General features: G+C 47.6%; 3 protein-coding genes across 7 annotated transcripts; 2 read left to right on the plus strand and 1 right to left on the minus strand.

The window, feature by feature from the left end:
- Positions 1 to 3,966: 3,966 nt before the first annotated feature.
- Positions 3,967 to 7,357, minus strand: LOC114795947 (glucose-induced degradation protein 4 homolog). Its single transcript, XM_028989699.1, has 6 exons — positions 6,991 to 7,357; positions 6,731 to 6,790; positions 6,543 to 6,650; positions 6,355 to 6,456; positions 5,452 to 5,582; positions 3,967 to 4,909 (listed from the first exon to the last, which is right to left on the minus strand). The coding sequence occupies exons 1-6, from the start codon at positions 7,177 to 7,179 to the stop codon at positions 4,846 to 4,848; spliced, it is 654 nt and encodes a 217-aa protein (XP_028845532.1). The 5' UTR covers positions 7,180 to 7,357; the 3' UTR covers positions 3,967 to 4,845.
- A 478-nt stretch (positions 7,358 to 7,835) lies between these two features.
- On the plus strand, positions 7,836 to 10,829 carry atpaf2 (ATP synthase mitochondrial F1 complex assembly factor 2). Its single transcript, XM_028989125.1, has 8 exons — positions 7,836 to 8,165; positions 8,587 to 8,631; positions 8,713 to 8,861; positions 8,991 to 9,088; positions 9,184 to 9,264; positions 9,369 to 9,481; positions 10,037 to 10,152; positions 10,365 to 10,829. Exons 1-8 carry the CDS (start codon positions 8,030 to 8,032, stop codon positions 10,500 to 10,502), a joined length of 876 nt encoding a protein of 291 aa, XP_028844958.1. The 5' UTR covers positions 7,836 to 8,029; the 3' UTR covers positions 10,503 to 10,829.
- Positions 10,830 to 10,855: 26 nt separating this feature from the next.
- On the plus strand, positions 10,856 to 20,631 carry tom1l2b (target of myb1 like 2 membrane trafficking protein b). Of its 5 annotated transcripts, none has more exons than XM_028989119.1 (16): positions 10,856 to 11,011; positions 11,588 to 11,672; positions 11,760 to 11,838; positions 11,926 to 12,075; positions 12,420 to 12,554; positions 12,644 to 12,802; positions 13,181 to 13,297; positions 13,380 to 13,513; positions 14,119 to 14,167; positions 14,481 to 14,489; positions 15,191 to 15,338; positions 15,485 to 15,599; positions 15,710 to 15,785; positions 17,050 to 17,109; positions 17,923 to 17,959; positions 18,770 to 20,631. In XM_028989119.1, the coding sequence occupies exons 1-16, from the start codon at positions 10,960 to 10,962 to the stop codon at positions 18,922 to 18,924; spliced, it is 1,560 nt and encodes a 519-aa protein (XP_028844952.1). In that variant the 5' UTR covers positions 10,856 to 10,959; the 3' UTR covers positions 18,925 to 20,631. The 5 variants fall into 5 exon arrangements, with proteins under 5 accessions (XP_028844952.1, XP_028844954.1, XP_028844955.1 ...); XM_028989121.1 differs by having other exon boundaries at positions 11,760 to 11,820; XM_028989122.1 differs by lacking the exon at positions 17,050 to 17,109.
- The last annotated feature ends 1,428 nt before the right edge of the window (positions 20,632 to 22,059 follow it).

Consider the following 22,059-nt stretch of genomic DNA (forward strand, 5'->3'; position numbering starts at 1 on the left):
TCACATCAGCTCGTTTCCATGAGTCCACTTTTACGTACAAGTCGGAGGAAAGTTTCCACGTTGCACCAGTTCTCTAAATCACAACTGACAGAACCAGAAATGCAGGGAGGAAAGAAAGTCGTGCTGATGTAAATGCGGGAACGTTCTACCTGTATTTACATCTTCAGACACAAAATCGGTTCCTACAGAGCTTATAAATGCACTTAGAATGTCAGGATATAACATTTTTAACAAACTTTGGCCCGGCCCTTTATCATCCTTCTGCACCGACATATCCAGCGTCTTATCCAGAGCGACTTCCAAAAGTAAAGTCAAATATCCATCACTTTCAGAACTTGGTATAAAAAGTGTACATTAGAGCTCTTTCAGTCCAAATATTTTCTAAGCAGGAAAGTTTTTATGTTCAGATGTTGGGAGATCTAGTGGAAGCTGATTCCACCACCTCATCTCCAGGCCAGAGAAGAGTCGAGATGGAGGTGCAGAGCGAGGAGTGATGAGAGATCATCACTGGATCATCTGGAGAGGTTGATTAGTGCGAAAATGAAGACCAACCAGGAGTGAGTTACAGTCCTGTGTTGATAAAAATGGACTAATCCTCCTAACGTTGTAGAAAAAGAATCAACGTGAAGGAGAGAGTTTTGAAATGTCAGGCGCTTTAAGTTGGATATTCTACTCTTGCATAAAAACAGAATCACTAACAGGCCCAACTAAACGTTTAAAAATGGCAAATTACTGTAAAACTCGTCACTAGAGAAATACAAAATGTTTATCAAGGAAAATATTCTCTTGTGCACACACATTATACCTGTAAAATACATATAATCTTATTATATATACATATATACTTATAATACTTACCTTTTGAGGTGTTTTAAGACCCGGCCCATGATCAGTTTCAAAAGCAGAATAAATATCAGCTCATATCAGGTTACGCATTACACGTAATCCATTTTCCGGGTATTCAAACTGAGCCAAAGTGAGCCAATACATGTGAACTGTAACAAAAGCTGGAATAAATCTTAAAATAGGTCAAGTTAAACCACAAAAAATGAGATCCTGTTGTGATATGAGATATTTCTTGGCTGCAGAAGGTCCCTCTGGCTTTCTGAGATAACAGTCGTCTTTTGTCAGGACAGACCTCACAGTAATTTAAATTTTTTATTGTTTCACTGAAATATGAAGCCACTTTGCACTCGGTCGAAATGGGCTGCACACTTTGCGGTGTAGAAAATGGCTGAAGTTATAAAATAAGACGGGTCTCCCTCATAAAACAGGCCAGACAATTTTCCCAGAAGTCATCTGAATCACATCCTGTTCGCAGAAAAGAAACAACGCAGTCCAAACAAAACTCCATTTGAAACCCGTAAACGTTGCCCGGCCTGTCCACACCTTACGCTTTCACATGATCACATGGGGGAAAGAAAATCTGTGTGACAGACTACTTCCTGGAGTATCAACCATGAGTGATGGTAGTAAGAGTGATCGGGTGACATCACCGAAGAGGGACAGTGGTGTACGTGACCAGCCGCGACGCCGGGACAATACGGGCGTCTGTTATTCATACACGTTCGCATACCTCGGAGAGTTGTGAGAGCACCACTAATGTCGGTCTGTCATCGCCGGTGGTGCGAACAGGTCAAAGGTCACCGCCTGACGTTTGTCAGACTTGTCTGAATACAACACACGCGTGCCCCATATCAGGGTTGTGGGTGCAGGAGCCCATCTCAACCCACCACAGCAGTTATGACCGTAGCGTAAAGGTCATTCTTCCGAGCACCGAGTCACCAGCCTGCTCCCACGTTTTCCATCATTGTAGAACACAGGAAGTAGCGCCTTTTTGTCTTTTTCAAGTAAAACTTGGGAAATGTTCATGGAGTAAAATTAATGGGAATGTGGTGTTTAATGCCTGAAAGCGTCTGCTACAGAATTTACGATAAATATTAGAGAAGTGTAGGGGCAGTGGTGGCCTAGCGGTTAAGGAAGCGGCCCCGTAATCAGAAGGTTGCAGGTTCGAATCCAGATCCGCCAAGGTGCCACTGAGGTGCCACTGAGCAAAAGCACCGTCCCCACACACTGCTCCCCGGGCGCCTGTCATGGCCGCCCACTGCTCACTCAGGGTGATGGGTTAAATGCAGAGGACATGTTTCACTGTGTGCACCGTGTGCTGTGCTGCTGTGTATCACAATGACAATCACTTCATGACCATTTATGTTGGTAGATTCTCACTGAAGGCATCAAAACTATGAATGAACACATATGGAGTTATGTACTTAACAAAAAAAGGTGAAATAAATGAAACATGTTTTATATTCTTTGCTCTGATTACTGCTTTGTACACTCTTGGCATTCTCTCGATGAGCTTCAAGAGGTCGTCACCTAAAATGCTTCTCCAACAGTCTTGAAGGAGTTCCCAGAGGTGTTTAGCACTTGTTGGTCCAGCTCACCCCAAACCATCTGGACTGGGTTCAGGTCCGGTGACTGTGGAGTCCAGGTCTCCACTTTTTGTTAAGTACAGAACTCCACATGTGTTCATTCATAGTTTTGGTGCCTTCAGTGAGAATCTACCAACGTAAATGGTCATGAAAATAAAGAAAACACATTGAATGAGAAGGTGTATATTATATACTCTCCAACACAGCAGCACAGTCCCATTTACTTTCTGTGCAGTCAGAAGAGAAACATCAATATCCAAATGTATGAAAATTGTGAGAAAGTTCTTGTCAATCATTACTGACCCAACCCCATTCAGCTTAAACTCACCTGAATTCCTCATCTGCAATTTGCCAAGATATTTGAACGGACGTCCTTAATTAATTATGTCGCTGTAGCAATTAGTACAGAGTATTTTACCCTGTAATTTACCCTGCTGTCCCTGCACTTTTAGGTATGGACTTGACTTGGGAAGTAGTGGCTCATCCAAAAGTCCCACAGAACTTCGAATCCTGTTCATGTGAAACACAGATGATGTTCTGAACGTGGAGAACTGGAGGACCGAGTGTACGTTTAAGTGAATAAAAGCAACAGTGTGCAGGGTTTGGGTTTGACTGTTTCCGTTAAACGACCCAGTGTTGTTTCATTCAAACCAGCGGTGTGACACCCAATATACAGGTTCTCAGAGCATCACTCTCTCTCTCACACACACACACACACACACACACACACACACACACACACACACACACGTTTCCATACGACAGAAACTAAAAATTGTGCTTCCTGCGGCGCCATGCGATTTTCCTGGGGGGGATTTGGTGGCTGTTTGGGGGGCGGGGCTGGCGTTCAAACTAACCGGCTGGGGCCGCCCCTTTCCGTGACATCACAGTCACGTTGATGTGTGAGGAGCAGTATTTCTACTGGCACGCTTACTATCAGTTAGTTCAGAAGACCGAAAATATCGATCCAACGCCGATACCATCTTGGTATGGATCCGCACATCCCTACGGCCTTACGCATGCTGCCTATGTGCCAGGTGCTGAATGTCCCGGATTTCTGCAATTTGGCCTTTAACAAGCTGAGGTTTCACTGAAAATTACATTTTGGAAAACGATGATTTCTGATTCATTCATTTCATAAAAACAGATCAAATTAAGGAGCTAAATGTCATTTCACACAGCACTGGATCACCTAAAACGTGCGATGCCAAACCTGCCCCAGATATTTACCGCTTTTATCATACCTACATTCAAACATGGAAAGTGACTTGGGATTCAGAGTCACAAAAGCTTCAAAATTAATATTAATATAGAGCATTATTTTACACAACGTTGCTGTCTGACTGTGAACAGGCCTACAGATCAGCATCTCACTGACTTCATTTTAATAAATCTATGCAAACACAAAATTGTAACCTGAAGATACCTCTGTGACTCAATACACAACTTTTAGTCGTGTATATACACACACACACAAAAGTATATAACCAAGTTGTCCCGTGAGGACTAGTGATATGAGACAGGGCACAAAAAACTGTGTTCATATATGCTTTACTGTGCACCAGCTCTCTCTGTACATGGTCACACTCTCAGTTTCAAATACTCACACACACACACACACACACACACACTTGTGTATTTAAGAAGACGACAGGATCAGGTTAAGCATGTTGCTCTCAAAAGGCAGGAAAATAAAAGTAAACACTAAACACAACAGAAGGTTCCGGTGAAACGTCTCTCTTCAACACCACGGAAGCCGCCGTCACATTGCATAGTTAGACACATTAGGGGATGTCTGGCGTGGAGAAGATCTTTGAGGAAAATCAGTTCTGTGAAAGGAGGTTCAGAAGAGAAGCGCTGTGAAGCAACTATGACCTTTAGCATATTTCACACTCACACACACACACACACACACACACTCCCCGAATATCTTACACCATCTCACACGCAGCAAATTCGTCGTTAAAACTAAAGTCTTGCCTTTACTCCAAAATAAAGTTGCCCCCGTTCACTATACAACGTGTTCTTAGCAAAAAAGCAATACTGTCCATCGCCTGGAGAGTCCATCCGTCCACGTCCAGAGCTAAAACTCAAACGAAGCCCAGTGCAGCTGCTGGAGAAGCCACGCCCACACCAGTGCGAACACAAGCAGCAGAGTCGGTGAAGATCAGCTTTAAAAACCAGACACTTTAAAAACACACACGGGGCCCCTCCGGCCGCGGCCCCACGCATCCGCGCCGCGGCGGACAGGCGGTGACGCTCGCCGCCGCTGCCGCCAGTCCGTAGTCTGTCCGTTGCCATCGGAAACTAGTTTAGATGGGGGCGGTTTCCACGCGCTCCAGCGCCTCGTCCCCGTCACCGAGTCGCTGGGAGGCTGCAGCACAAAGTCCTTAGGCGGCGCCGAGGCCGCGTGTCACCGGAACTCATAGATGGCCACGCTGTGCTCGGGGATGTGGGTCAGGTTCAGAGACTGGTACCTTAAAATAATACAAAAAAAAAACATAATTATACGTGTGGATCAGGGGGACAGACGTAGACAGAAGCATCTAGAACTTGTCCGGTGGAGATTCCGACAATACGCAACATATTGCGGGGGATGAACCACATACGGGCTCTTCGGAGCACAATGTTGGCACTAAGCTGGTTGGCATGTGAAGAGAGAACTACAGAAGCCCAGCTAGCGCTAGCATGTGTGTTTAGGCTCCCAGACATGTGATGCACGGTTAGGTGGCACCATCCATATTGTCCCTGAACTAAAGATCCACCAGAAACAACCACAATGTTTGGCCTATGGGGCAAAAAAACAAAGAGAGAGAGAGAGAGAGTACCAGTTTCACAGTTGAAAGGGACAATTGTCTGCAGTGTAGAGAAATAGGTTTTTACTATAAAGACTTTGAATTCGAAATTCAGACTGAAAGATTTGCATGCACGACTGTAACGTTCAGAGTTCTTTCTGGACGGATTAGTGACGATCTAGCGCTCCCTGGTGGCGCAAATCCGTTAGAAAAGGGGCCGTTACCACTCGGAGCTCCGGTGGTAATAATATCCCTCGATGGTGGAGGTGGACTTCTGGAAGCAGATGTAGTAGAATCCGGCGAACGAGGCGCCGCTTATGTCCTTGATGGTGTGATCTGGGACCAGGAACTGCTCCTGCACATGGGAGGCAGAGACAGTGTCATTCGAACCCGGCCGCCCCCACTGTCCTCGGCCCTTTCCATCCTTTTTTACATGCAAAATGAAGCATTAACTAAAGGGTCAGTTCCTAAAGGTCCAACCTGATCTAAATCCCCTCGAAAAGGACGAGCGTGGCGGAATCAGAAATATCATAAAGTATAAAGTGGAGTGATTGTCACTTGTGATGCACAGCAGCACAGCACATGGTGCACACAGTGAAATGTGTCCTCTGCATTTAACCATCCCCCTTGGTGAGCAGTGGGCAGCCATGACAGGCGCCCGGGGAGCAGCGTGTGGGGGCGGTGCTTTTGCTCAGTGGCACCTCAGTGGCACCTTGGCGGATCGGGATTCGAACCAGCAACCTTCTGATTACGGGGCCGCTTCCTTAACCACTAGGCCTTCACTCCTAATGCAGTTCAGCTACCTAGTGTCACTGCTCTCAAAACCGGCCCTAAACTCTAATGTAAATGATTTTTTTGTCAGATGCCTTTGAACATTTCACAGTAAAACGTATTGGACAAACATACGAAGATTACTTCTAAAAACTGCCGTATATTTAAAGTTTGTTCCTTGTCATTGTCACAAAATATTGGCGTCCATTATGTTCAAAATGGCCGACACTCCTCCAGTCTGGAAAGATGGAATAAGCTAGAGCAATTACAGAACAGACCCTGTGACCCCATGACCCCAGGCTCAGAAAACAGAGCAGGGACGCAGGTCAAAGGTCAGTTGAGGGAAGGGCTCTCACCTTCCACCTCATGAAGATGTAATCACTGTTCTTCAGCTCCTCATAGTCGAAGTCGTCCGAGTTGAAGGTTTTGGCATACTGGTAGAAGGCCTGGAACTTTCCCTGAGGAGATCGAAACCCAATTTAAGGAGTTAAAGCAGCCGAACAGGCCGCCGTGAAGCAGAAGCGGCGGCGGCGTCCGGCCTTACCCAGTGCTTCCGGTCCACATCCTCGTCTGCGTCCCACTTCCGGGTGAGGAAGGGCCGCTTCGGGCTGATGATCTCCCCCGCGAAGAACGTGGTCAGCGTCGGGTACTCCTGCAAACCAACAGAACGTGAGCCGGGGGCCGGGGGGCCAGCGAGCGGGCCGGGCGCGGCCCGTCAGGGCAGCAGCTCACCTCCGTCAGCCCTTTTATCTTCAGGTACCCGCACAGATACGAGTCCTCCATGGTGACGTGCTGGGAAAATAAAGAGAACAGGAACTCCCTGGAGTCACACTGGGAACGGAGGTTTTTAAACCACATTTCCAACCCCAAGCACACACACAGAGAGCCGTGACGTGACGTGAAGTGACGTGTTCTTTAAACACACGCCAGGTAACAGCCGGCCGGACCCACGGCAGCACCGCAGGCCGGACCCGGGACCCGGAGCCGATTACCTGCAGCACCACCTCCACGTCGTACGAGTTGCCCTTGCTCTTCTGGTGGCCGCGGAAGCGGGAGCCGCTGTACAGCAGCGAGGTGACCGCGCCGGGCTGCTGCGTGTGGATCGGGGGCGGCGGAACAAGCGAGGCCGAGGACTGGAGGGCCATGAGGGAGCTGCGGAGGGGGCCGGCGCGGACCGGCATTACATTGACCGCCCGGAACTCCGGCCAGAGCCGCGACGGCGCCTTCCCGAGTCACTCGCCGCCGAGGGCAGGGGCCCAGCGGACATGGATCGGCGTGAAAACAAGCCGCCGACAGCGCTGGCTCCCCAGCTTGGAAGTGGGCGAGCCTCGACGCAGCACGGAGCAGGTCACGCCTTCAAAAAGCTCGCCGGCGATTGGACCATTTCCCGAAACGCATGATGGGTAATTTGCGGATGTAGTTCCCTGGCGTCACGTAATTACTGACGTTTATGCCGTTTCAGCTCATTTACTTCTGAACAGAGTTTTACTGATTAAGTGTTCTATATAAAATGTGTCACAAAGTGAATACAACGTCTACTTAAAATACACCAAAAACAAAACAAAAACACTTTTTAAAAGAATTAACACCGTACTCTTAAAAACGTCAGAGACCTTAGATTGGCGTAATACCGCTGTTCAGAATACCAAGTAATTTCAAGTAATAACATTTTGTAAATTTCATGTGTATGTCAACTTTCTGAATAATTTGTCTAGATAGGTATATATCTAGACAAATCGATCAATTGACAAATAGATCATTTGAATAACGAAGTTGTTCGAAGCTGTTCCTGTAAAACTGCATTTCCCACAATGCAGTCGCACACGGCGGTGTTTCGTCATATCCGGAAGGTCAACAGCATGGTGGCTTGCTGGAATTTGAGGCGCTGGGCTTTTGCTTTAACCTTTGAGAAATTACATCAATGTGTTTAGAGCTCCGTACTGACTTGTCCATATATTTACTCACTAGTGTGTTCACGGTCGTCCGCATTTACACCGTTTAAAGCGTTTAATAATTCCCCGACATTTTTCCATGATGTGGGGACGACTTGTGAGAGTTCGTGGTGGGGTCGCTCCGACGCTCTTGCCTCTTGCTGTCAGACATGAAGGTCGTAGTCTTGGTCGGACACCTTTCTTTCAGAACGCATCGTACTCCACTGCCGCAGCAGGTGGGTGTTTTTTCCAGTGTTGCCAAACGTTGAAGTGTCGTACCAGCAACTTAAAATGATCGTACACATGCAATTTACATTCTGACGTTTCTCAGAAAATCTGCTTCAATAACACATTGTCATAGACTGTGCATTAGGGATGTCCGGGTCGATCCTAAATATCGATACTATCGATACCAAGTTGGTATCAGTAGTGGCTCGATTATAGCACAACGGTATCGATATTTCGGTGTTCTGAACCATGAAAGTAAATGTACCGGTAGAAATACTGTTCCGTGACGTCACTGAAAGGGGCGGCACCAACCCCGCCCACCAGCAGCTCAGTACCCAAGACAAGCACCCCAGAAAATCTCATGGCGGATGAACATTGTGTCACTGAGAACAAGAGGTGGACTGAATACATTTTTTTTGCTCCCCGCAGAGAGAAAGAAGTTCTACAAAGATGTCAGTATCTCACAAGGCGACGGTAAAAAGAACTTTATTCGATGAGATCCGATGTAAGCGACATTATGTGTGTATGTTGATGGAGTACGGGAATTTCCTGCAGGCGGGCTGTTTGAGATCAGTCTGGACAGGCGGAAGTTGAGAACCCCTGGAGGAAAACTGTTCACGGTACCGAATGAAGCCTTGGCCATTGCCGTGGCGACGGAATGGGACGCTCAGAAAGACACGCTCAAGTTCTACACGATGCACATGGTGAGACTGACCGAACCAGAAGATTCTGTGCTGTGCGTGTCGTCCATGTGACTTTTTAAGTAGTGAATTGTTTCTTCCCTGCGTGCTTTTACGATGGTATTCTAATTCTAAACGTTTTTCCCCCACCAGACCACTCTGTGCAACACTGCCTTGGACAACCCTACCCAGCGCAATCAGGTCCAGATGATCTCAGCAGCTCTGAAGTTTTTAGAGACAGACACTGTGTGGTGCGCTGTGCTTTCTGACGGTATTGTTCTGCATCTGAAAATATGATGAGGCCAGATGAACGTGTGACTGGCTGTGGTTTCGTTTGTGTCTACAGCTACAGAGTGGAAGAGCCTCCTGGTCTGGTTGAGCTTCAGAAGAATGAGTGGGACCCTGTGATGGCCTGGATTGAGAAAAGGTATTTATTTGCAGGGCTCCAATGCAGACTTGATTTTCAATGCTTTAAAATGTATGAATTTCACTTTTGAAGTATTATTTACCACCATCTGCTTTGTATTTTAGGTACAATGTTGTCATTGGCTCATCTTCAGATATAATGGGTCCAAGTATCCCAGAAGAAACGAAGGAGACCTTTCGTCAGCATCTGCTCTCTTATAATTTCTGGTCGCTCACAGGTACCTTTGACTTGCAAGTTGCAGGGCTCACTCTGTTTGCCAGTGGCTCGCCAAGAAATCAACTATCTAACACAAATTTGATTTAAAACCTTTCTTTCGATCAAAAAACGAGCGTGGCAGCAACTTCTCTTTCCAGTGAGAAGCAGCCTCTGCAAAGAGAATGTAAAAGAGCCGTGTTCAAAAACTTTTTTAAAGTGGCGCGCATCCTGACCCATTCACCGATGGCGGGATAATTAAAGAGACCACGGTAGCAGAATCTTTATGCCAGGACTGTAAAAATAAGACTCTATTGCTATTTCCATTGTCTATTGTTAAAAATAAAAAGCCTTTTGAAATATTGAAATACATTGAATGCAACGTGAACAAGTGAATTTAAATCTTTCCTACACAGTATGTGTTCTGTGTGATCTTTTTGGTCGTAAATTAAGTTTTGAAACCGGAGTTGCTCTGGGATGCTTTCACTGGGTAAAAGTTTGGAGACCCCTGATCTTGGGACAACTTGCTAGCTTTGGACCTGTGGTTTGTGACTACTGCTGTTCTCACCGCTGTCTGTAGGCCTGGAGTACGTGATCACTCAGCTGAAGTCCGTGGTTCTGTCCCTCGGACTGGTCGACAGACACCTGAGCGTGGAGCAGGCGGTGCTACTGTCTCGTTTGGAGGAGGAGTACCAGGTTCGCCGCGCTTCTGCTTATTCCAAGGCACCTTTGACTGTTCGCACTCTCACACTGGGACGCAGATCAACAGAAGGCGTTCCTCTCGTTTAGAACTGTGGTTCTGCATCAGGACACAGCCTACAGATAACTATCATCTCAAAATTGTGAGGCCTTTAGTAATTGTCTCATTTCGTTTTCTTTGCTTAGTACGAGATGTTACTCTTTTACAGATCCAGCGCTGGGGCAATGTGGAGTGGGCTCACGACTACGACATGTACGAGCTGCGAGCGCGCTCAGCGGCGGGAGCTCTGTTTGTGCAGCTGTCCTCTGAGAGCTGTACGGTCAAACGCAAACTCCTGCAGGACTGAGCGCAGAAACGCAAGACTGTGTGTGGAGGGGGGACCACAGACCACAGAAACTCGCCGTTTAACACTGCTGAGGGAAACAGAGATAATTCCACCAATGAACGCTTGACTTTGGAAAGAATTCAAGGTTTCTCTTAGATTTCACCTGGTGTAATGGTAAAAAGTTGCGATCAATGTATTTAAACCGTTGTCTTTTTACGTATGCTTTTGTTTAATATAAGAAGCGTTTACGGTAACGTTAGTATTTTTTGGCATGGTAATGACATTTGTATTGAAACCTGTCAAGCGTTATTTTATGTAGGAATAAAAGCTGTATAAATAAATAAGGAACTGTTTTTGACTGGCAGTGTGTTCATCGAATCGCGTTCCCTCTTTCAACACGACAACCAATGAGATTCCGGAAGGGGCGTGGCCTCCGCACTTTTCTCCGCCCTGAGCCGTGAGCTGGTTTGTTGTCAAGATGGAGTTCCTACTGGGAAACCCGTTCAGCACTCCGGTGGGCCAGTGCATCGGTACGGTCTGCTCCGCGCTCCTGTACTGAACTGTTGTTGCGATGCGTGGGCTTTTTCCCAACTTATGTATTTAGCGAATAGGTTTTATTCGCGCTATAATGCGGCCACGAAGGCTAACGAGCTAGCGTTAGCATGGCTAGTAATGCTAAGCTGCTGTTGGGTAGGAGCGGCACCAAGACTCGATATAAATATATATGTATATTTTTTTTACCCTTAGATTGCGTGACAGTATACGGTCCGAAATGAAGAAAAATATCATACATATATTGTCTTGCTAAACGACATGGTGTTTACGTCTCTGAGCTCCGTCAGCTGCACAAAGTGTTCAGGTCTTCTGGTGATGCGACCGGTGTGTCTCTATGATGGCACATGCAGGACGGACGATGGGTACAGTGAACAATCGGGCCACAGCAGGACCGTCTTGCTCAAAATGTCCACCATCAGTAACGAGCAGAGGGCTGCGAATGTCGCCTTTCTCGCCTCAGTTTCTGTTCGACTCCATTGCAGCTGCATTTGTGTCGATTGTTCCTGGAATGAATGTTATCGGTGGGTATAAACCATGTCTGTGCTCCTCAGAGAAAGCCACCGACGGCTCGCTGCAGGCCGAGGACTGGACGCTGAACATGGAAATATGCGACATCATCAACGAAACCGAGGACGGGTGGGTGACCGGTTTGGATTGGCAGCACTCGTCTCTGATCCCCCCATTTTCTTACCATAATGCGCCACTGTTCTCTCTGTCACGTAGACCCAAGGATGCTCTAAGGGCCATTAAAAAGCGTCTGAATGGCAACCGGAACTACAGAGAAGTAATGCTGACCTTGACGGTAGCCACGCGCTCGCATAAATCATTTGTAAACGAAGGCTGCTTGTGGTTGTGCCGCGCTGATCCTCCCTCTCCTCCGCCACGTCAGGTCCTGGAGACGTGTGTGAAGAACTGCGGCTACCGCTTCCACGCTCTGGTCACCACGCGGGACTTCATCGACGGGGTGATGGTGAAAATCATCTCCCCCAAGAACAACCCCCCTGCCATCGTACAGGACAAGGTGCTCGCCCTCGTTCAGGTGCGTTTCGGCGAAAGCAGCTCGCCCGCGACCTGCCGCCCAGGCTCGCTGGCACGGATGCGGTCCGGTTACCTGCCGGGCTTCGGGTTACGTGCGGAGGGTCAGGAGTTTATGGAGCACTTTTGTTTTATGTGTTGTGCATAGTAACTCGTTTCCGGTGTGTCACGGGCTCCTTAAAGGAAATTAGTTGAGGTTGAAGTTTATTGTCATATGTACAAAGTACAGCGTACAGAGCACAATGAAATTCTTACTTGAAAACCTCTCCCACGTAGAGAGAACATAGAAGACATAGTTTGGTTTTTCCGAGTTTCAGCCTGGTTTATGCTCCGCCCTCTCTCACGAAGGCGTGGGCCGACGCGTTCAGGAGCAGCCCGGACCTGACCGGCGTGGTGCACATCTACGAGGAGCTGAAGAGGAAAGGGGTGGAGTTCCCCATGTCGGACCTGCAGACGCTGTCTCCCATCCATACGCCACAGCGGGTTAGCTCCGCCCGCTCTATACGCCTGCGCGAGCGCGAGCAACGGGGCGGCGGTCTGATGTCGAGTCTCTGGTTCATTTTCGCCCACAGCTACAGACCGGCCCGGAGGGTGACCAGGTACTAAATAAGTACAGTGCCCCGCCCCAGCCCAAATCCCAGCCACCCCCCGTCACATCTCCGCCCGGCCACTCCGTCCCTCAGATGCCCAACGTCCACATGGCGGGACCGATCACGCCCAATGCTGAACAGGTGCGCGAGATGATCTTTACTTACCTGGTAAACCCGATGTCCGGTCCAATCGAGGGACGTGAGCTGCCATGGCAGAAAAACAGAGCCACCGTCCTCGTCAAACCGCTTCCTTGAATGATTAATGATACACAGCAGCACAGCACACGGTGCACACAGTGAAATGTGTCCTCTGCATTTAACCATCACCCTGAGTGAGCAGTGGGCAGCCATGACAGGTGCCCGGGGAGCAGTGTGTGGGGACGGTGCTTTGCTCTGTGGCACCTTGGCAGCAACCTTCTGATTACGGGGCCGCTTCCTTAACCGCTAGGCCACCACTGGCCCAGAGCAGTGGCTCTGAGTAAAGAGCTGTCCTTTATTTGTCCCTGTCTTCTCGAGCAGATCTGTCGGCTGCGCAGCGAGCTGGACATTGTGCGGGGCAACGCTAAAGTCATGTCGGAGATGTTGACCGAGATGGTGCCAGGACAGGAGGATCCCTCGGACCACGAGCTGCTGCAGGTGAAGCAGGCGGAGTTTTTGCCGGGCTGCTGGTGTGGGGGAGGCGGGGCTCGGGTGCTGAGCGAGGCTGTTCTCCGTGCAGGAGCTGAACCGCACCTGCAGGGCGATGCAGCAGAGAATCGTGGAGCTGATCTCGCGCGTCTCCAACGAGGAGGTGACTGAGGAGCTGCTGCACGTTAATGACGACCTTAACAACATCTTCCTCAGATACGAGAGGTATGCAACACTGTGATCTGAACTGTTAACAGAAGGTTTCCTCCCACCATGCATGTCCATGTGATATACCAACACAATTCTTGTTGATTCATCGATATTCTGCCTTTTTTAAGGCTTTACCAATGGAGCTTGAGTGAATGCAAAGCTAAAGCACAAGAATAGGTCATTGCAATCAGCAATGCATTTTTAAAAAATGTTAAATTGTGGAGCACAAATCATCATCAGGTGATCTCTGATCATGCTCATTATTGGAATATTCCATTTGTGGATCAATAAATTCTATAACAAATTTATTATAATTCTATAATAAATTTCTTGAAGGTTAACGTCGTTTTCTTTGATGCAAGTGCACTAAACACAAAGGTAAATATAAATGTTGCCTGTTGCAGCCATCCCTGGCTCCTGGCTGTATTTGTGTATTGTCCTCTGAGGAGAACCTTACGGCACCATAAACCATGACTACATCAAATTGTGAATGCCGTGAATATTATCCAGGAGTTTAAAGGTTTGAATGTTGAACGTGAACCTGATTATTTTAACAACCACCTTGCATCAGTAAATATGTAAAATGACCCTGTCCTGACAGTTCGTTCTGGTGTCTTTAGATACGAGCGGTTCCGGTCTGGTCGGAGTGCACAGGGAGTCAATAACGGAGTAAGTTTGCACCCATTTGGCCCGAACTGCCACAGCGCGCACAGTCACTGCTGACGTGCCGAAATGCGGTGCATGGGCACTGGTTTTGTCGTCGCCATCGTTGTTGTATTTTCTTTTTCGTCTTTGTCCTCGTCTCCACCTGCCCGGTGCTCATCCCCCCGACTGTCTTGTAGTTCCTGTAAAGCGGACGCACCGTTGTAGTCTCTGATGTACCTGCTGCACACAGCAGAGCCGCTGGACGCATGTTTATATGATTTATCGTGTTTTTCCTTTTCTGTGTTTTTCTTTGTGTGTGTGTGGCGTTCATTGCTAGCTGAGGCAGGCAAGTATGAAGGTCATCCCAGTAGTGTTTGCCTTGTCATGAGCCGCAGCGGTGTTGAAACATGGCTGGCTGGTGTATGGGCGTGTTTCCACTCTGAATCCCTGGGCAGGACGGACCGTTTCTCCGCCTCCCTGCTTGCGAATGCTGCCTGTCCTCCTATGCCCCGCCCCCTTCTACGCCTCCCTCCTCCCCCTGACTCCTCTGAGCCTCCCTTCGCTCAGCGAAGGGCTTCGGATCCCACCGGCTTGCCGCTGCAGTCTCAGTCGCTGACCGAGCCACGCCCATTTCTGTGTCTCCAGTCATAGTCATGGCTGCCCTACATCGGCGTTAACCGCTGACTTCACGTACGGAACCCCAGTTCCCCGTGTTCCTGTAGTGTTCCGTAGCTGCAGCTGTGATGTAGGACAGCCACAGCTCAGCTGGGAGAGGCTGTCCTATCAGGGGTGAAAAGGGATTTAAGGTTGTTCGATGTGCATCAGATTTATTGGTTTACGTGTTCATTTTTATTTAATTTCACAGTAATTTACTCTCCTCTTTAATTTGCACTGCATCATTGCACTGGTTTCAGGTTCTAATCTCACTTAATGCAAATGTCTACACTGTCTGGGCTGTCACATGGGAGGGGGTTTGCTCCGAGGCTGAGAGTGTGTGTGTGTGTGTGTGTGTGTGTGTGTGTGTGTGTCGGTGCTGTGTCACCGCAGGTGCTCAGCGAGGCGACGGAAGACAACCTGATTGACCTTGGACCTGGGTCCCCTGCAGTGGTCACGCCCATGATAAGTGGGACACACCCATCCACAGGCCCCGCCCATTCATCGCCAGGCACCCTTTCCTCCCGACTCGCTCATTTGGGTGAGTCACCGAGACATCTGCCACTGACCTGTCACCTGTCAGGACACCATGGCGGTATGAAATCTGCAGATTCAAAATGTCATTTGGTGACACGTCAGTTGTAAACTACGCCCAGATTGGTCAGCTGATGGTTCCTCCCTCCTCAGATATGGACTCAGAGAGCGTCAGCGGCACCCTGGGCACCCTGAACAGCCGCCAGCAGCAAGACGACTTCGACGTGTTCGCTCAGACACGAACTGGCAACGTACCTACCTCCAGGAAGTAAGACCCAAGACCCACGTGACCACCATAAACTAAACATGCTCACAATCACTTGCACAACCATTGCCTCACCACACATTACCCTTTACTTGACTGTGTGTTTGTTTTAGTGCGCTTTTTGAAGACACTCAGGCTGCAGGTGGAGTAGCTCCGACCTTGGAGGTGAAACAGCAGAACACAGCAGGGGTGAGAACTCTATAACTTTTTATATTTTATGCCTCAGACCCTAATTTTGGAAGGCACACACGATTTAACCTCTTTGACCTACCAACTTGTCCTTAAAGGTCCCCTATTATGAAATTTTCACTTTGTGAGATGATTTAACATTAATACGAGGTCCCAGAGCCTGTCTATGGTCCAGCAGTGGCTAGAAATGGCGGTCGGTGTAAAGAATTTATTTTGCTTCACCAGCAGCTCAGATGGCCGGATCTGGAATTTGTCCCCTTATGACATCATAAGGGGAAATGTTTCTCATGCTTTTTCTACCCAGAGAATTTCCCGCCCCTCCCCTAAAACATGATCTCCACCGACCGTCATGGCTTCCAAATGTGTGAAGCACTGCAGTTGCTCTGTGATATGAGCACAAAAGTATTTTTTAGTTCTGTCACGTAAGAACCAGCGGGTTCATTTTATTTTTTGGGGAAAAACGCCGACACGACTTCCTGTCTGCACCAAACATTCTGGTTGGTGGATGGGGTTGATGACATCATTTCAACTTCTATAGGCCACTCTCCTCCTTGTCCCGCCTCTCTCCTCCTCATTAGCATTCAAAGCTACAGACGGTGAAACGGCACGTCCTGGGAAATCTCATAGCGGGACTGGATCAAAGTGGCTGGAATTCTGCACCAAGAGGCTACAGTATTAGGGGACCAACGAGACCTAAATAAAAGCAAAACTCATAATTGTGTGGTGGAGCAAGCAAAGAACTAAACTGCACAGGACCGGTGCTCTCCAGGACCCCCGTGGAGATACGAAGTTGAAGTTTGGCACCCTCTTCTGGTGTTTGTGTTGGTACTTCCTGCCTTGCTGGGGGTTTAATTTAACGCTTCAGAAAAAGCACTTCTGTACAAAAAGTAAATATTTCAAAATGTTCCTGCTGTATCACTGTTCACTGCAGGAATCTGAGTGTCAGTTTCCTGTTTATGATGATGATGATGGTATCTGCTGTGTGTGTGTGTGTGTGTGTGTGTCCTGTCATGTGATTTGAGGTTTTTCTGTTGATGACTCTGACCGCCATCCCACTGGGGATTCCTTCATGTTTATTCTTGTCTCTTCTCCATCTCCTTTTTTTTTTTGTTTGTTTTTCCCCCATCTCTGCAGCGCTTTGTGTGTTTTTCGTTTGTAAGTGAAGATATGCAGATATTTTATTTTTTTTTGCTTTGTTTTCTCCCCCCTTTTTTGCATTTTTTTTTTTTGTTATGGGGGTGGTTTCCATGACTACGCTCCACAGGTTTCTGTTGCCCAGTCCTCTGTCATGGATGACATAGAGGAGTGGCTCTGTACTGACGTGGTGAGAAGTCTTTCTTTTCGTTTCCCTTTTCATCTGCAGTTTGCGGTTTTGTTCTTCTCCTTCCTTTCTTCCCCGAGTGTCACTCATTAACCCCTCAGTTAACCATTCACATCCCTTTCTGTTAACTTGCTCTCACGCCTGCCTGTAAATAAGGGGCAGTTTTCTCTCCTATCCCAAAGGGGGCAGCACAACGTGCTCTGCAATAATCACACGCATGTGGAGTTGGAGTGTTTCATCTGTTCTAACTCGCTAATCCACAGTTCTGGAGGGAACTGCGATAAAGAAAGGCATCTGATTCACATCAGTCCCTTGTCGGGAACCTGACCTCTGCATGTTCGTGGAGTTTTGAACAGGGTTTGGTCTGATTTGTGTGTTGTGGACGTTCTGGAGTGTATATGTGCGATGTGAGAATGAAGGGAGGGTCTTGTGTCCCCTGATTTGTTGTCCCCAATGTCGTTCGCATTACAGCATCTGCAATAGAAATGACTCGTTCATTAAACAGATTTAACCAGAGACAGAGCCGCATGGATGCAGGGTCTGATGCTTTTACCTCTAAAGGTCTGTCATTCCCATGCAGGTATTTATGGAGGTTTCTGGCTAGGTCAGAGGATCACAAATTGACAAAAAACTACAATAATCTTGTTTAATGTTTGAGAAATTAGTGAACACAGAGTGATTCATTAAACATTCTGATGCTACAATGTGAACAAGGCTCATGAGGGTGACCTTTGACCCATCTCCTTCGTGCTATCGTGACCGCTCTGGTTTTGATTTGTTTTTCCTCTGTTCTTCCCTTTCTCGGCGTGCCTGAAGAAAGGAGATGGCGCTGAAGAGGGCGTGACCAGTGAAGGTATTATCTGTGTGTGTAAATGCACTTTTTGCTCCTCTGCCTGTCCACGTCCCCTCGGTGCAGAAAACCTCCCCAACGAACTGTCAGTACATCAATGACAGGTCACATTCTGGAGGAGAGAGGCAATTCATTGTCATGCGAGCAAAAGGAGGATCAAAAGAGGCGTGTCATTAACATATTAAAATATTCTTTTTAAATGCCTGGATTATTACGCTTACAGCATTTATTAGATGCCAGAGCACCGTTATTTGATTTAACGTTAATACAAGTCCCCAAGCCTGTCTGTGGTCCTGCAGTGGCTAGAAATGGCGATATGTGTAAAGAGTGTTTTGGTCGTCCTGCTTCACCATTCAGACAGCGGCAGCTCAGATGGTCGGATCTGGAATTTGTCCCCTTATGATGTCATAAGGGGAAAGGTTACCTCCCGTTTCTCATGCTTTTTCAACCCAGAGAGACTTTGACGAACCAGTTGGTCGGTGTTGATGACATCATTTCAACTTCTATTGGCCACTCTCCTCCTAGTCCCGCCTCTCTCCTCCTCATTAGCATTTAAAGCTATAGACGGTGAAATGGTGCGTCCTGGGAAATCTCATTGTGGGACTGGATCAAAGTGAATTTCGGAAAAAGACTTCAGATACAGAATTAGGGACCAACAAGATCGATATAAAAGCACTTTTAGGAACATTTAAGAACCCAAAACCATTGCACTATTCAAGATTCAACTGAAAAATAGAATAATCCCATTTATAATAAATTTCATTGTGAATGACCTTAATGTGAATATCATGATAATGGTTCTCTCCTACTCAGAGTTCGACAAGTTTCTGGAGGAGCGGGCCAAAGCAGCTGAAGTGACCCCTGGCCTGCCTTCGCCCCCGAGTGACAGCCTTCCCACGGTGACCAGTGCCACTCCAGCGGCCACTAAAAAGGTGCAGCAGCCTGAGGACAACCTGTTTGCTGTGTAGGCGTGTCGTGGTGTCCATGCTGCCTGGTCCTTCCTCTTGCGCTGCTGTCCCCCCGTCCCCCTCCGCGTCACACCTCGGCACCCAGTCACTCACCACCAGCTCTGCTGCTGTCAACGTTTATGATGGAGGAGTCCTCCCGACGGGTTTCCTCCAGAGTTTTAACACCATTTTCAGATTATTTATTAACCAAAGATAAAGGTGGTCTGCCCTGCTGGAGTGGTGTTTGATGCTTTTTCCTCTCTTCAATTATTCCAATTGACTGGTTTTAATTAGGACATTTCTGTTGTTACTAAGCCAGTCTTAGACAAGGGAAGCAGCAGGCCGCTGCCTGACCTGACCCGACCCACCAACCTGACCCATCCTCAGCAGCAAATCCAGGCTCTGCTGGGTTCAAAGGTTCAGCTTCCTCCAACCTGATCTTGTAAAACACTGGACTTGTAAAAATCACTTTATTTCTTTTCCCCCCTGACTGATAGATGATGACGTGTTCATATAACTGGTACAGGTTTGGAAATAAGGGATGGATATTCATGCAGAAGTATAAGAATAAGGGAACTGTGTAGGATTTAAGGGACACGTGTCTGTTTTTGGTTCTTTATACGACGTGCATTTTATGTCCAGTCGCATTAAGATACAACTCGGCAGCAGTGATTTTCACAACACTAACATGAGACGAGAGACCAGATCAGATTCGGATGGAGTAAAGTGTGTTTCCTGTTGAGCCACGCCCGCTCTGCTAAGAGGCTGGTTTGCAGTGGTTTGCTCCGTTGCACTAAGCGTAGCTGAGGTTTGGAAATGTTCCGGCACTTTCTCTAGTTCTGTCAAATGGAAGGAAGCGCTACGTGGCAGATGGCGCTCACTGAGAACCGCCGGTGGGACTCTTCAGTACCTTCCTTTCTGAATTATATAGACGTACTTATAAACTTCTTTTAAACGTTGATGTTGTGGACTTCAGTATTTCTGTTCAGTGTTTTTGTTTTCTGTGTGTGTGTGTGTGTGTGTGTGTGTGTGTGTGCGCGCGTCCTAGCTCAACCAATGTTGTTTTAATTCATGTCCAGAGCCCCGCTCTCGTTATTTAAATTAAGTAAAGTTAATGTAATGAGAAGGTTGTGAGTAGTTCTGAAGTTGCTTTATTATCAGTGACCACATGCTTTTGGATGAATTAATGAAATTCTTCTGCATTAATGAATCTTCGGTGTCCGTTGTTGAGACAGTCAGCTGGTTCTGGAAGATGAGGAGAAGTCTTTAAACGACGGCAACAGGATATGGATAAATTCTGCATTCTGAATTTGATACCTGATCCGCAGTGTGTGTGTGTGTGTGTGTATGTGTGTGTGTGTGTGTGTGTGTGTGTGTGTGTTTGGCACACACCTAGAATAAGACTGGAGCCCTGTACAGCTTACTGGTGTCTCTGTTCCACATGATTCTGCTCTAGACCCGTATGCTGGTGAGTATGGGGTGTAGAGTCGGGAGAGTTTTGATTGGCCGGACCTCTCTTCCCCTCCTGAAGGACGTTGCTGCTTGTAGAGGTCTCGATAGAATTCCATCCGTTACCTTCAGCTGGAGGGAATGAACAGAAGGAGAAGGGCCTCGTGTGTGTGTGTGTGTGTGTGTGTGTGTATGCAGTTTGCTTCCTTGTTACCTCAACATTTCTTCTGTACCGTTTGACTTCAGCATGTTAAACTCTAATAAACTGTAATGAGTTGCTGTTCTCTTTCTTGTCTTCTTTTTCACTAACAGAGGGCATGATGCTATTTAGTTTTTATATTACATAATTCACTAATTATATTACATATATGTACTATATAGGCTATATATTTACACCAAATATAGTAATTGTACTGAGGATTCAAGGTCAAAGTAACGTGAGCCTGGAGAACGTTTATTACTGAAACATAACTGGGGCAGTGGTGGCCTAGCGGTTAAGGAAGTGGCCCCGTAATCAGGAGCGCCTGTCATGGCTGCCAACTGCTCACTCAGGGTGATGGGTTAGATGCAGAGGACAAATTTCACTGTGTGCACCGTGTCCTGTGCTGTTGTGTATCACATGTGACAATAACTTCACACTTAATGTTCCAGAAACTCCGTTCTTATTTAACAAAATCATGGCCATTCCCGGAACCTGAACATTCTAGATCTTCTGTAACTTTAGTAAATCAAGCCCAGTACAATCATTTAGAACAAATGTCCCTATTCACCCGAAATCCAGCTGTTCTGTTTATTCCGTCAGCATCGGTTCTGACCCACGGCTTCATCACGGCGTCCTCACGGCTGTCAGATTTCCTTCCCTTCCATCACCGCAAGTCATTCTGTGAAGTGGAACCGCTCTGCTGCCAGTTGCGGGTTACAGTCGCTCATCTGAAGTCGTCGGCTCGGGGTTCGAACCGGCAACCATAAAAAAACTAGATAATAAATGTTCACCGCCAACCAGCGTATTCATGAGCTTAATAACCTGATTCTGACCTTTGCCCTCTCTCTCTCTCTCTCTCTCTCTCTCTCACCGGAGACCTGAGAAAGCCTGTATTTAAAAAGATGGACGTTGGTCTGCATCCGCACTCTGCCATCGCTTTCCGAGAATGCAATTATTAAACATGCGAAAAATGGAGAAAAAAAAAAACCCAAATGAGCACTTTGTGTTTGCGACGCGGTGGCCGCATTGTCGTCGCACATCGCCGGTTTTCCCAATTTCTCCCGCTGTTCGGCCGCCAGTGAGCGCGGCGCTGCGTAATTACACCATCAGGAAGCCGTTAGACAGTCGCGAGGCTTTTGGGCCTAATTGGGCCCCGCCGCCAAAGATGGCCGCCGCTCGGCGGGTACGGACCCGCCGCTCGGCGTCCGCAGGCCTGGGAGCGCTTTATGCTAAGTTAATTTACCCAAATACATCCCGCGCGCGGCAGCGGCTTTGCCGGCGTCGTTAATAGAAACCTGCTGATCCATAACAGGCGTGGCGCTCCGCGATCGCTGGGGGGGTATTGTGCGCTTTATTTCTTTATTTATTCCCCCCCTGAACATTAATATCAGTGATCGATCGGACGATTTGCAAGCCGGCATAAGGGCCGTTTAATTATAATTGCATCAGGAGTGTCGGCGCGGTGGCGCCGGGATTTGAATAAGGTCACGTCTCGCGCTCACCCC

Source organism: Denticeps clupeoides, chromosome 8, assembly GCF_900700375.1.
Source record: "Denticeps clupeoides chromosome 8, fDenClu1.1, whole genome shotgun sequence".
Lineage (NCBI taxonomy): Eukaryota > Metazoa > Chordata > Actinopteri > Clupeiformes > Denticipitidae > Denticeps > Denticeps clupeoides.

Excerpts from the sequence above, each read along its gene's own strand:
- LOC114795947 (XM_028989699.1), bottom strand. The coding sequence starts at position 7,179 with ATGCCGGTCCGCGCCGGCCCCCTCCGCAGCTCCCTCATGGCCCTCCAG. Across the intron at positions 6,457-6,542 it reads ATGTGGACCGGAAGCACTGG|GGAAAGTTCCAGGCCTTCTA; the intron begins GTAAGGCCGGAC and ends CGATCTCCTCAG. Across the intron at positions 4,910-5,451 it reads TACCACCGGAGCTCCGAGTG|GTACCAGTCTCTGAACCTGA; the intron begins GTAACGGCCCCT and ends TATTATTTTAAG.
- atpaf2 (XM_028989125.1), top strand. The coding sequence starts at position 8,030 with ATGATGTGGGGACGACTTGTGAGAGTTCGTGGTGGGGTCGCTCCGACG. Across the intron at positions 9,265-9,368 it reads ATGGCCTGGATTGAGAAAAG|GTACAATGTTGTCATTGGCT; the intron begins GTATTTATTTGC and ends TTTGTATTTTAG. Across the intron at positions 10,153-10,364 it reads GTTTGGAGGAGGAGTACCAG|ATCCAGCGCTGGGGCAATGT; the intron begins GTTCGCCGCGCT and ends ACTCTTTTACAG.
- tom1l2b (XM_028989119.1), top strand. The coding sequence starts at position 10,960 with ATGGAGTTCCTACTGGGAAACCCGTTCAGCACTCCGGTGGGCCAGTGC. Across the intron at positions 15,339-15,484 it reads CTCCCGACTCGCTCATTTGG|ATATGGACTCAGAGAGCGTC; the intron begins GTGAGTCACCGA and ends CTCCCTCCTCAG. Across the intron at positions 17,110-17,922 it reads AGTGGCTCTGTACTGACGTG|AAAGGAGATGGCGCTGAAGA; the intron begins GTGAGAAGTCTT and ends GCGTGCCTGAAG.